This window comes from Apis dorsata, unplaced genomic scaffold, assembly GCF_000469605.1.
Source record: "Apis dorsata unplaced genomic scaffold, Apis dorsata 1.3 scaffold_326, whole genome shotgun sequence".
NCBI classification, from domain to species: Eukaryota; Metazoa; Arthropoda; class Insecta; order Hymenoptera; family Apidae; genus Apis; species Apis dorsata.
The window spans coordinates 694134-707759 of NW_006263594.1; the positions used below are offsets into that span (position 1 = coordinate 694134).

A 13626-nucleotide genomic window follows, 5' to 3' on the forward strand; every position below is an offset into this window, starting at 1 on the left:
GTATCCTTTGGACAAAAAAGATATTGAATTAAAAAATGAGGTGGATAAGATTTAATTGTTTGATATGTTGAGTGAAATTTTGTTGAAAAAAACATAACGTAATAATTCATTTGTTCACAGTTTCTTCAATTCTGTTTTCAAATATCGTACACACGACTTGAAAAATCAAAAACGATTGATTATAAAATCAATTATTGTTATATTCGCCATGTTAGTATACGATTTTTTTTTTATACGATTTTTTTTCTTTTTTATGGTTTATTAACAAAATTTTTTTTTTTTCAGTGTATAAGTTTCATGTTGTCTTACGTTATTATCATGATACAATGGAGTCAAAATTCATCGATAAAAGATCACATTTCAGTGGAAAATGTGACGAGTTACAATTTGAGCAACGTTCAAACGATGAATCAAAATTCGATCGACGTTCAAATATAATTTTTCATAGTTGTCGATTAATAAGATTATAAATAAAAGAATGTAAAATATGCAGTTAAAAATAGTGAATATTAAATATTCTTCCAATTGATGTTGATTTGATTTTAAATTCAAAATAATTATTATTTATTTTTAATAAAATTTCAGGTTTTTTTCAGAAATAGATATAACATGATTTGCGGAAGATCATGTCCAGAAAAACGCTTTTACAATATTATTAAGACATTCTTGAATCGCATTTCCATTCGATAGACTAGTTAATCATTAACCATTATTCTTGTTAACAATACTTTCACCGCGATATCGATTCGGATACGAACGAGCAATTGTTGTGCTCGTTATTACTTAGCAGCACTACTTATACGATAATCATGATGTGATAACGATCTCTTGCTACCTGTCGGGTAAATATACGATGATGTATGAATAAAATAAACAAGGTGTGAAGCGTTTAAGTTGATCCAGTTCCATTTTCCATTCGCCATGTACGAGTCGAAAACTCTCAAAGAAACCATCAAACCGTTGATGATATTAAACTTCATCTTCGGCATGGGTCTGACCGGTATCGAGGCAAAGAAACCCTCGAAGATACTCGAATATATTTACACGATATGCAATCTGGTGATACTTTACTTCATCAATAAATTAACTTTGCCTTATTACGACAAATTCTATGTCATCAGCACATTCGAGCTAAGTCGTTTCATATTTCAATGGATGTTCCACGCGAATATTTGGACGATAGCCTTGTTGATTATCATTACCAGGATAAAAGCAAAGGTGATTTTTAACGCTTTTTCGAATTTCTTCCTGTTATTACTTTTTATTGGATCTGAAAATAAATTCAAATATAAATTTTGCACAATAGAGGAAATTGTGATAAGTTAACCTCAATTTCTTTGCAACAAAAATTCATATATATATATTCACACAAAAAACTTTGTTTATAACTTTGATACATTGTCTCATATTTTAGCAATTACGGACAGTAGTGTCATTTGTAGAATTAAACGATCAAAAAATGGAAAACATAGGATTGTCACCGAAGCATCGTTGCCTGATGATGTATCAGATCAAAAGATACATATTCCTTGGAATATACACGCTCATCTTCGTTGTGTTGATCTATTATTGGCATTACGAATCAACTACGCCAGTGGTTATTAAATTATGCCTTTCCATTTTACCGAATGTTCCGTTCATAGTGTTCGGTATTAGCACCATCTCCTTCTGCTTCTGGGTCACGTATGAAACTAAACATTCAAGGAATAAATGAACAAGTGTTTAAATCAATCTTGAACATGTTTTACTTGGGCCTTAAGATTGATTTAAACAGTGATATTTCAACGAAACGTTAAAAAATAAAATACGTACGTTATTCAGGTGTTTGAAATTAAAGTTTCATCAGTTGAACGAGTTACTTCGTAGTATGAGAACCATAGAATCGCCAATTCACAAAAGAGTGTTGGAAATGACGAACAACTTCGAGAACAACAGATTCACTTTGTACAGGAATGAACACGTAATAAGGAACACGAACACTATAAGAGCAGTAAAGTGAGACGAGATCAAAATGAGAATTATCATTAAATAAAAATTTACCGATTTACGATTATACTTTCGTTTTTCACAAAGGCAAATCCATCTGGAGATAATCAAGATCGTGAGCCTTCTGAATCAAACATTCGGAATACAGATCCTGATACAGATGACAGTGTCGGTTATCTTCACCACCAATCTTCTCCACCTGTTGTATAGGATTATATGGCTGCATTTTACCATCAATCAGCTTGTACAAGAATTGATCTCCGTGATTTTTTGGATATTGATCTATGGGTCCCAAATCTTGTACGTGAATCACGTTTGTGCCAGCACTAACTCAGAGGTATGAGCATTTTCTATTGAATATATTGAATGCAAATTGATAAGTCTTTCAGAAGAAGATATATTACGTGTATATTTAAAATCGAATTATAAATTTTTACAGGCAGTAAATATTGGCAATATTATTTGTGAGTTTTATGAACCATTCACAACTAAAGAATTTCAAGCGGAGGTAAAAATTTGAATTCGAATACGAAAGAAAAATATAAAATTCATATAAAATGTTAATTTAAGGTTTGAAAATGATCCTTTTAGATTCGAGATTTCACTCTACAATTGATACAAAATCCAGTGGTATTTACGGCATACGGATTCTTCAATCTGGATCATTCGTTTATCCAAGGAGTACGTATATTTGATCGAATAAAATTTATATATACTTAACATAATCTGTGATTTTCTAGGTTATTGGAACGATCACCACGTATCTCGTGGTTATGATTCAAGTGGGAGACTTATCAAATTCAGACAAGTCGATACTCTCATGAATAGAAATCATATAAATAGATATTTAATCCAAATTTTACTTTTAAGGATATCAGTCAATTCAATTGTATTGAATGAAAAAAGAATTTAAAAGATTGCTTTTATCAATTATGAATCATAATTTGAATTTTCTCGAAAAAAAAAGGAAATATAATGAAATAATTGAAAGAATTGATTAAATATATTTAACTCGAGTTTCTTGGACATTCGCCCTAACAATTTTCCGCCAATTAGGACGTGGACAGGGATGATACCTCAATTACACTACACCCCTGATAGACCCCATACTATTCCAGATGGAGGCGTTAGACCGTGAAATTTGGTAATCTTGAAACTCGATAGCTCGTAATTCGGTGAAGATAGACAGTTACTTCTGAGAGCCATTCTTAATCGATTCTTAATTTGCGAAAATTATGCTTAAAGAGTCTCTGAAATCAGAATTAAATTTCTCTTATATACAACAATAAAAGATAATATTTAAAAGTGAAAATTTATTTTCTTTCGAAATTCCGTTTAATCATGATTAATAAAAGTGAAAAATTTTAGAATTATATGTTATAAATATATATATTAATATTATTATTTCGAAATAATAAAAGAAAAAAAAAAGAAAGAAAAACTTTCATTAAATTGTGCATAAAGTGCTTCAGATTTTTTTCCATTACGTTAATTTATATTTTTTATTTATCATGATTTATAATATATAATTCAGTATTACAACTTATGCAACATAGGTAAAGCATACGTTCACGACGGATATAACATTAATTGGGAATTAAGGGTGCGAACGAGCGTGGCCGTCAGGAGCCACCTGCTACCGTGCAACATTGGTGGGGTGAAGAGAATTGATATATTGCACCCAGGGGACGGAGAGACCAGTTTTAGATGGGTGCAAGTACCGTGTTCATCTCTAATCCTCTTCTCTTTCGTTAACTAACATTCGTAAGAGATACCTCAGCTTTGTTGTCGATTAAATTATTCCAGTCATTGCGATCGAATCTGCAATATGCATATGATAATATAAATGCAGTAACTTTTAAAAAAAATCTTCTCGATTTACAAATATTATATTATTTTTGTTTTTCTTTAATTTATAAAAAAAAATATATTAATATCAATTTTATAAAATTATAAGAATAATATTGATAATATTTGAAGAAGAACAATTGGAAATGGTTGAATGAAAACAAAAAGATGGATTCCCTTGACCAAGGCATATGGGATGGATTAAAGATGGTGATTTTAGAAAAGTAAACGCAAACAGACTGCAACGATTTTAATAATCCGCAAACGTCGTTTATCATGTCGAAACGGATTTACTTTAACAACAGAACCGACCACTCCTACTCGAGGGTGTGGGTATTCGATCACTTCGTATTTTCGCCAAACGTTTACCCCTACATGTTTATTGATATCGAATAGGGAATGTATCTCAGTATAACAATATAAAGAAAATAATTGTTTTATTTTTTTTATCTTTTAATAAATTTCTTCCTAAAAAAACAAAAAAAAAGAATAACAATTTTTTCAAAAATAAAAAGGACTAAAAATTTACCTTTTTTTTTCTTTTTTAGATTTAATTTTTGGTTTTAATTATTTTCTTCTTTCTTTTCAATTAATATATTTCTTATCTACATTATATACAGGTATGTAAGTTATTTACTTACATTTATTTAATTTTTTTTGTCACTAATTATTATAATTTTTGGCATAATCTATTTTTAATTCTAATTTATTTTTAATTCTTAAAAATTATCAATTATTCAACAATTAATTAATATAAATAAGATTCCTCTAATTTCGAATATTTTTTTCATTTTTTTACATTTATTTCTTTAATATAGAAAAAATCTTATTGTTTTTTTACCAATAAAAATTTACAAATTAAAAGAAATAATAATATAATTATATAAATAGAATAATAGAATAAAATAAAAAGGTTATGTTAAAATGACCGAAAAATCACATGTTAATTTCAATTAATTAATTATGAAAGATTTATACTATTGAAATTTTTATTGTTGAAATAAAACATTATTAATAAATATATAAAAAATAATTATACCAAATAAAGAAAATTTTATAGATAACATAGAGTGCACTAGTATCGCATATATAGTAACGATTCTGCCCTCTATACTTGCAGAATCCTACTAATTTGCGATATGTACACAGTGTACGAATTTTAGGTTAGTTAGGTATCAAAATGGGTAAACACGAAGTAGGAACACCAAAATATATTGCTAATAAAATTAAGGCAAAAGGTTTGCAAAAGTTAAGATGGTATTGTCAAATGTGTCAAAAACAGTGCAGAGACGAAAATGGATTCAAGTGTCATACAATGTCAGAATCTCATCATAGACAATTACTGTTATTTGCTGATAATGCTTCTCGTTATATGGATCAGTTTTCAAAAGAGTTTTCTCAGGGTTATTTAAATTTACTAAAAAGACAATTTGGTACCAGAAGGGTGCCTGCTAATCGCGTTTATCAAGAATATATCTCAGACCGGGGACATATACATATGAATGCTACAATTTGGCTTACATTGACTGCATTTGTTAAATGGCTTGGACGTACTGGACAGTGTGTTGTCGATGAAACAGAGAAAGGTAATTTGTATAAAATTTAATATTTCTACTAATAATAAATATTTAATTAAATAAAAGTAATATTAATTATTGCTTCTTTTGTTTTTAGGCTGGTATGTAACATATATTGACAGGGATCCAGAAACACTTGCAGCGCAAGAAAGAAAAGCTAAAAAACAAAAAATGGATAAAGATGATGAAGAAAGAATGATGGAATTTATAGAAAAACAAGTAGAAAAAGGCCAACAAGAAAGTAACGAACAATCTGAAAATATTAAAGAGCCACTTAAACGACTTGACAATGATGCACCTTTAGTCCTTAATATGAAAATAAATAAAAAACCAAAATTACTTCCCATTATAAAACAAGAAAAAATAGATAAAGATTCTACCAGTAATGAATCGACTTCCATGATTTCTGATATAAAGTCTGAGGAATCAAATAAAGAATATACAGATAAGGAAACGAGTTCAGCAAAAATAGAAAAAGGTGAATCAAAACTTAATAATGATAATGATAATACAGAAGGATGGTTAAGAGAGGGTTTAATGGTAAAAGTAATAACTAAGACTCTTGGGGATAAATATTATAAGTCTAAAGGCATTATTCAATCTGTTGAAAATTCGAATTTCATTGGAAAAGTCAAATTGCGATCGCCCGAAGAAGTTGAGAATCATGTTATAAAAATAGATCAAGAGTATCTAGAGACTGTAATACCTGCTATAGGAAAAGAAGTTATAATTCTTTGGGGAAAATATAAGGCAATGAAGGGTATTGTGCATAAGCTTCACATAGAACATTACAGTATAGATGTAAAATTGGAAAATGATAATACTATAGTAAAAAAATTACCATATGAACAAATTTGTAAATATGTAAGATGATTTTTTGAATAATGATTATAAAAATTTGTCATTTATTCAATTTTTGTGATAAAATATATTATTATTTATTAATAATATTTTGATTAATACATAAAACAGAACATGTTTCTTTTTTCGTTTTTACTTTGTAAATTTTTGATACTTGTGTAATTGTAAAATATATTTAAATATTCTATTTGTATAATATTAATTGTATAATATTATATATTAATACTAATTGTATAATATTATATATTAATATACATTTAAGATTTATATTTATATTTTTTGTGTCAAGTTTATACAAAAATATATAAATAATATAGAAAATATCTTAAACTTGATTATAATTATCTTTGCAAGAACATATAAATTCGATCGATTATTCAATAATCAAATAGTCGTAGTTGCACATAATCTGTAACCTCGTTTCTAATAATACGCCTCCCAATCAGCCTAGACTAAGTTCAATTTATTTTGTACTTTAATAATATATCATACAAATAATTTCTATTCACATATCAATAAATTATCGAATAATTAAATCAGTCAAAAATAATAATCATTGTTTTATTTTTTAGATATCAAGTACTAAAAGAAAATCTTTAAATCTCATTTTTAAATGATTAATATTAAAAAGATATCCAACTTCAAGTTTTTAAATATAATTTATAAATATATTAATTTTAATAACATAATCTTCATCAATATCATATTTAATACGAGTATTATTATATTTTTTAATTATGATATATATTATGAAACTTTGTATGCAAACATTAACCTTGTATGCGCATATTTCTGCATCATATCTCAAGTGTGCATGCACATACAGTATATAAATACACGATATACTCGAATTCGAAACTTTTGAAGGCCGAATATAAAGTACCTATTTCAAACCAACATGAACTTGAATTTAATTAGTCCAATAAAATTGATAATTACGATAGAGTGGATTAATCATGTTGCCGTCACGAAGTTTGATGACTGAATAAGAATATAAGTGTAGAATTGTACCTAAATGATATATAAATTATAATCTGATAATATTTAATTTAATGATAAATTTTTTAAATTTAATCGAAACAACATATTTCAATTATTAATATATTAATTACTTACTTATATACAAAAATTCTGCATGTATTTTATTGTTAAAGATATCTTCCTTTTTAATTCTAATTATTTAAATTTAATAATATCATACAAAAAAAAAGACAAAAACTAATTCATTCTTTCAATTTATTACCTTTTAAGAAATATTGTTCATAATTATCTATTTCGATCGAATGAAACTCTGCATACAATTCATGCAAAGATTGGTAACTACGATAAAAGTGAGACAGTGTGAGGCGAATTAGGTTGCGATATCGAAATAATTATTCTACGAGATTGCATGTATGTATATATAAAAGTACATTTAACTTGATCAAGGATTTCAGAGAATAATCTTTATATATAAAAAATATATGTATTTACAATATTTTTAAAAATACATTTTTTTCCTTTTTTTTTTTAGCTTAATAGCACTATCTTTTTAAAAAATACTTAAACTTGTTGCAAATTCTTACCGACAGCAAAATTACTTTCGTTAACGGTCTTTGATTAATAATATCATCTCTTTGAAATATATTTAAACTTTTTACATAATTAATGACAATAAAGTATATTATTTGAATAAAATCAAGAAATTTTTTCTATGAATTAAACTAAACTGCGATCTCTATCAAAGATACTAACAACATTAATGCAATATTAAACAATTTGAATATTTTTTAAAAAGATGGCACTAGTAGTTAAACACCATCAATAAAATTCATTTTAGTGTCGATAATAATTCGCAACAAGCTTGAATACTTTCCAAAAAGATAGCGTTACCGATTAAATACCAAAGAAAAAAAATTACATTTTTATTATATATATTTTATTTATATTTTATCATATCATATTATATCATATATTTTTTTGTATTGATGTCATATATAAATTTTATATATATTTTATACATAATATGCTTTTTATTTCTATCTTTATATTATATATAAATAAATTTTTGTATTTTTATGTCATATAAAATAATAATAAATCTTTTGATATTTTCATCGATCAATATCAGAATTTTAACTGGATGCTAAATAGTTAAGATTTTAGTTAAGAAAACTTTGGACGTCAGTCTGACGCACGAAACCTTTTTTTCAGCTATTGAATCACGGATTTCCTGAAACGTTATATTACTCGAGCCTTCAAATTCTCGAGTTCATGGTATTATGCATATACGTATCCGACACCTTGGTGGGATGGTAGCTCGTGCGCGGCGCGATGAACCGACTCAAAAGCTACCAGAATTATTAACTCCTGTCAGTCTAGGTAGCTCGATCCAGCAAAGAACACTTGATTGCTTCTTCCACTTGTTAACACCATTTCAAGAAAAACCGATTTCATAAAGATTCAAACGCGAAAGACGTTAACTTTTGACACTTGAAAACTCTTCTCGCATAATCTTAAATCCCCTTTTTTGATATAGTCTCTTCGATATCTTTCTAAAAAAAAATGTTAAAAATATTAAATTTATTCAAGACTATCTAATAAATTACAATCGTTTTCCATACAGAGAATTAATGAATCGTTTCGATGATGTCGTTACGTTCAAACGAAGCCATTTTGGGTTTTAAGTGTCGATCGTTAGAAGAAATTTAAAGCGTTTTCGAGTCTCGCGTGTGGATTTTAAGAAAAGTGGAAGATATGGAGGAAAGATCGGAGGAAATCGAGGAGAGTAGCAACTCGTGTTCAACATCCACGTGTTCGTCATCGGCGTCGGTGCGTGGCAAGAAACGGTGCACGGAAATGCGTTCGGAGAAGCCGGCGTACCTTCGCCAGAAAGGTACGATTCTCTATGTTGCTTGCAAATATCAGATCGATCAGGAACTTGTTCGCAAATGAACTTTAAACTGAATTAAGAAGATCGATGCTCGAGGAATCGGTACACAATTCCTCGTCCAAACGCGATTTCGTTGATTCGCCCGATGATTGATCAGCGACGAAAATTTCAAATTTTCCTAATTGCGCGCAAAACTGCAATTTATCATCGCACGTGCTATTATTGCTCACCAATTATCGATCGATAATTCATTAAATTTCACTTGATATATATATACTCGATAGATAAAAAAAAAAAACCAAACTATTCAAAACTTATCCTTTGTACACAGGAAATCTTTGTTTCTTTGATACATAATGCAAAAGTTACGAGCACGTATAATCTTATCTCAACTCGGTTCGACGCACTAAAATAGTAATAGTACTCGTTACTCGCGTATACGATATAATAATGCGTGGAAAGCGGAAAATACTCACCGAATGAATTAAATTTCATCCTCTCGAAACACGGTTTCATCGATGACTTTGTCGTCAAGAATCGTCAAGTGCTAGCTGCTCGAATTAGATCAATGAATCTCTGGAGGGGAGAGGGCAAATTAAACTGCATTACATCGGTAGGTGTAATCTGGAAATGCAGATGCTTGCTCCGACGCGAATTCGTAATTCGATAGACTCGATTACACGCGAGCACGCGATTCTGAAAAGTACGTTCGAGACTGTATATATATATATATATATATACGTACGTGTCAGAGTGCAAATCCCCGTTATTCCTTGGTCTGTGAAATAAGATGTTATTACGATCCGTCATTACATCATTTTATGGTGCAAAATTCTATTTCGATTATTCTTTACTTCTATACGAATTTCGCGATGTATTTTACTCGTATCATACGACGATAGATTGATAGAGATGGGCGAAGGAATGATAGATATTTAAAAGAAAAAAATGATATTTTTTTTTGATTAAAATTAAATTTGGATAATAGGGTTCAATTTTCTTTCCTGGAAAAGAAGAATGTTACTTTTTTTTTTACAAAGAAATAACCAGAGACAGGTACCGAAACTATTACGTATTTATACGAGGAGAGAAGTGAATCTCGTAACAGAAAATAGGTTAAGAGCGGCCGATTCTCGTAACGTATTTGTATGTTTATACATTTTTTTAAAGTTCACGTGTCACGCGAAACAACGATACAAAAACGACATATAGGTACAGATCCGATATATGTGATTACTTTACGGTTAAACTTACGGATTATTATTACGGTTTAAAAAAAGATATACTATTTTCCGTTGTCAATTAACCTCCGTTCTAGATACAAGATTGCGGAAGCTAGTTTTGTATCCAACGGTTCGAGTAATTGCGCACAACAACTGCGCAGAAAAATTTATCCCTATTAATCCAATTTTGCGACAACTTTCATATCCATCTACCAAATCTAATATATGTTTAATGATTCGATTATATAATTTTCTTTATTAAAAATGATCTTCGGCATGATGTGTATAATAAATACGTATAATATTAGTGTTATATGTAACAGTGTTATATATCGCTATAATTCCAAACTGGCGAGAAACTGCGCTTCCATGCTTCACGCGCATGAAATCTCATGAAAATGCACCGTTCACGTTCGCGTTTGAAATTTATTCCCCGAACGAAAAGAGGGAAAAGCAACTATTTTGCTACTTATGGGCGCCGTTGAGAGAAAAGGGTTGAGCAGGTTGCATGAGGCCGAGACACATCGTTTACACGGCAAATACGACAGATAGACGTTATTAGGGCATGTCTATCGCCTATATCCGCGAGCAAAGTGTCTTTGGACGTCCAAAGTGACGCGTTTCGTGCGGCTCGAAACTTTGGTCGCCTTCCTATCCTAGGATCGGTTTATATAAAAGGCTGGATTTCGGCACGAATTGATATTTGATAGTTTGATGCGAGGCTTGTGCCAGTGAGCATCGTCGTCGGTGACATAATCTCTCCAACTTTTCATCTTTCCCTATTTGAAACATCTTCTTTAAATACATATATATTTCTTTGTCTTTGAATTCATTCGTGAAAAGATTTCCCTATTTTCTTTTCTTTCTTTTTATTTTTTTATATACACATATATATATCCCTCCTCTACTCAAAAGAATTAAGATCGCGTTTCAATGTCGCTGTCTACCAGATCGGCGAGGTGTGCAGCTCTGATGGCGGAACCCGACGAGTTGTATCCAGGTGGAAATTTTCGAAGAAAAGAATTAACCGAGCAACGTTTTCATCTATATCTGTTTCTTTTCTTTTTTTCCAGAAAAGATTATATACCCCAGGAATACGAGAACGTTGACCAAAACAGCTGTCGTCGGAGGCAAACCAATCGACGAGAAGACATGCATGGTAATTCGTTGATCTTTCTTTTTCTTTTTCCTTTTGAATTTTTTAAAAATGCGTTCAAACGCGTTTCTCAGGCTCTAAGAACGTTGGTTTTCGGAAGTTGTGCCACCCCACCGAGGCCGGAATGGGCGAGGACCGGATTCACGTTGCGACCTTACGGGCAAAGCTTGGCGTTTGGATTGCGAGCGCCGAGGAACACGACCAGGGCCCTGGTCACGGCTGTACAAGCCGTGATGCTCAAGCATTTCCTCTTCAAATCTAAACAGGATAGCCACGTTGGCCCTGAAAGGTTTTTAAAAGATTGTTATTATTATTATTATTCTCTTTTTCCTCGAAAGGAAATTTCGTTACCTTTTGCTGGTTTAACCTAGCCTGTTGAGGCCGTCGTACGACAAGCAGATCGACGCGCTGACGTCCACCATAGCGGAGATTATTTGGCGTTGCGCGGGCGGGTTTGCCGTGCAAAATATCGGTTGCTCGTCGAATCAAAGCGGAAACGAGAACGTGTCCACGGCTGTGGTTGTCTTGCCGCAAGAGACACCCTATGTGCAGCACAGCGTGCAATACTTTCAGGATGGTCTCACGGAGACCGTACGTATAAAAATCCTTAAAACTCGTGCCATTTATTCTCGATACGATCGATTCTTGAAATTCTATTTGTTGACTGGCCAACAATAAAATAAATGAAATATGGATACAGCTGAATGAATATATTTGATTACACGTGATTGTGCGTATCTGTTTACAAAATATTTGAAGTATATGTATCGAAGAGAAACAAATTCAATAGTGAAATCACATATAAAATTTCAGTGAACTTTAAATTCTGTAACACTACTCTTTCGATTGTTGATCGTCGCATGTCTATATCCGCGAGCAAAGTGTTTTTGGATTGGAAATTTTTGGATGTGTTTCAGAATTTATTTTTTCTCTGTCTGCTAGATTTATCGAGATATTTTTCTCAAATTGTTTCGAGTTTTAGGAAGCAACTTTAAAAAAGTGATTCAAAATAATAATTCAAACAAACGATTATTCTAAGATATTATCATCTCTCTTCATAATTATCATCGTGTCTTCTTCATCTTCGCGAATCCAAGAATATATCGAACGAATTTTCCAATTCTTAGCTCCATTTGTTCGAATTTGAATCTTTGGACGACTTGGAGATATTCGTCAAGCGATACTTGTACTTGGTAAGTTCATTAAACACGATTTCTCGAATATATATCAATAACGATCCATAATCCAACAGTTTCAAGACGAGGGTAGTCCCGGTGCTATATTGCTTCTGTACAGCGCTGTACTCTCCAGAGGGCTTTCCAAGTAAATATAAACATCGTCTACTCCTTCTCGAGTCGATAAACGACAATACAAAATTCTTTTCCCAGAGTGAAGATCGATCTGGAAAATCCAAGGGGTTCGATGTTGAGCGGTTGCCCGGAGGAGGGCTCCACGAGCGTGGTGATCTTCTCGTTGACGGGCCGTGCCTCCCCTCACCTTCACAACGGGGTGTTGCACGTTGGGGATGAAAACACATACGTAAGTTTCCTCCTCCTCCTCCTCCTCCTCTTCTTTCTCTCGATTTTTACTTTCAAGGCTGTACCGCAATGGGGCGTCCTCGCCAGGAGCGAGGTAGGATTCCTGGTGCACGAGGGCGACGGACAATCGAGCAAACAACCCGGCTCCCGCTTGAAGACCCCCAATTTGCCGATTTGGGTCACCCTTTGCAACGGCCATCACGGCGTCCTGTTCAATACGAATCGCGAGCTGCTCAGAAATTATCACGCGGAGCGACGGTAAGAGAAAGAATCGAAGTAAAATTTTTATTTTAATTTTTATTTTAACCCTTTAATTTTATTTTTTAACCTTTCAATTTTTATTTTAAAAACTTTCTAAGGTTCGAGATCCAATACTTCACTTGCGGTGGAAGCCATGCCATTCTGACCGTCGACACTAGGTCAAATTCCGGAAATGATTCGGAGTTGGAGGGGCCGAGCAAAGAATGCACGGACATGGCCGCAACTCCCTTGGAGAAACTCATTCGTTCCAAGTGAATAATTATTCCATATATTCTTTCTCTCTCTCGTCAGACATTATATATAT

General features: G+C 31.6%; 3 protein-coding genes across 4 annotated transcripts; all 3 read left to right on the forward strand.

The window, feature by feature from the left end:
* LOC102676866 (putative gustatory receptor 28b) lies at window positions 1–3297 on the forward strand. Its single transcript, XM_031511509.1, has 9 exons — window positions 1–40; window positions 121–210; window positions 286–1218; window positions 1415–1683; window positions 1822–1995; window positions 2074–2323; window positions 2426–2494; window positions 2578–2667; window positions 2727–3297. Exons 3-9 carry the CDS (start codon window positions 922–924, stop codon window positions 2808–2810), a joined length of 1233 nt encoding a protein of 410 aa, XP_031367369.1. The 5' UTR covers window positions 1–40; window positions 121–210; window positions 286–921; the 3' UTR covers window positions 2811–3297.
* A 1653-nt stretch (window positions 3298–4950) lies between these two features.
* Window positions 4951–6305, forward strand: LOC102677011 (DNA/RNA-binding protein KIN17). The gene is made up of 2 exons (XM_006617806.2): window positions 4951–5420; window positions 5509–6305. The coding sequence occupies exons 1-2, from the start codon at window positions 5015–5017 to the stop codon at window positions 6282–6284; spliced, it is 1182 nt and encodes a 393-aa protein (XP_006617869.1). The 5' UTR covers window positions 4951–5014; the 3' UTR covers window positions 6285–6305.
* Window positions 6306–8405: 2100 nt separating this feature from the next.
* Window positions 8406–13616, forward strand: LOC102677161 (inactive ubiquitin carboxyl-terminal hydrolase MINDY-4B). Of its 2 annotated transcripts, none has more exons than XM_006617807.2 (9): window positions 8406–9147; window positions 11441–11526; window positions 11598–11812; window positions 11895–12114; window positions 12651–12716; window positions 12776–12846; window positions 12912–13062; window positions 13120–13319; window positions 13421–13616. In XM_006617807.2, the coding sequence occupies exons 1-9, from the start codon at window positions 9009–9011 to the stop codon at window positions 13575–13577; spliced, it is 1305 nt and encodes a 434-aa protein (XP_006617870.1). In that variant the 5' UTR covers window positions 8406–9008; the 3' UTR covers window positions 13578–13616. The 2 variants fall into 2 exon arrangements, with proteins under 2 accessions (XP_006617870.1, XP_006617871.1); XM_006617808.2 differs by lacking the exon at window positions 8406–9147 and adding an exon at window positions 11249–11367.
* The last annotated feature ends 10 nt before the right edge of the window (window positions 13617–13626 follow it).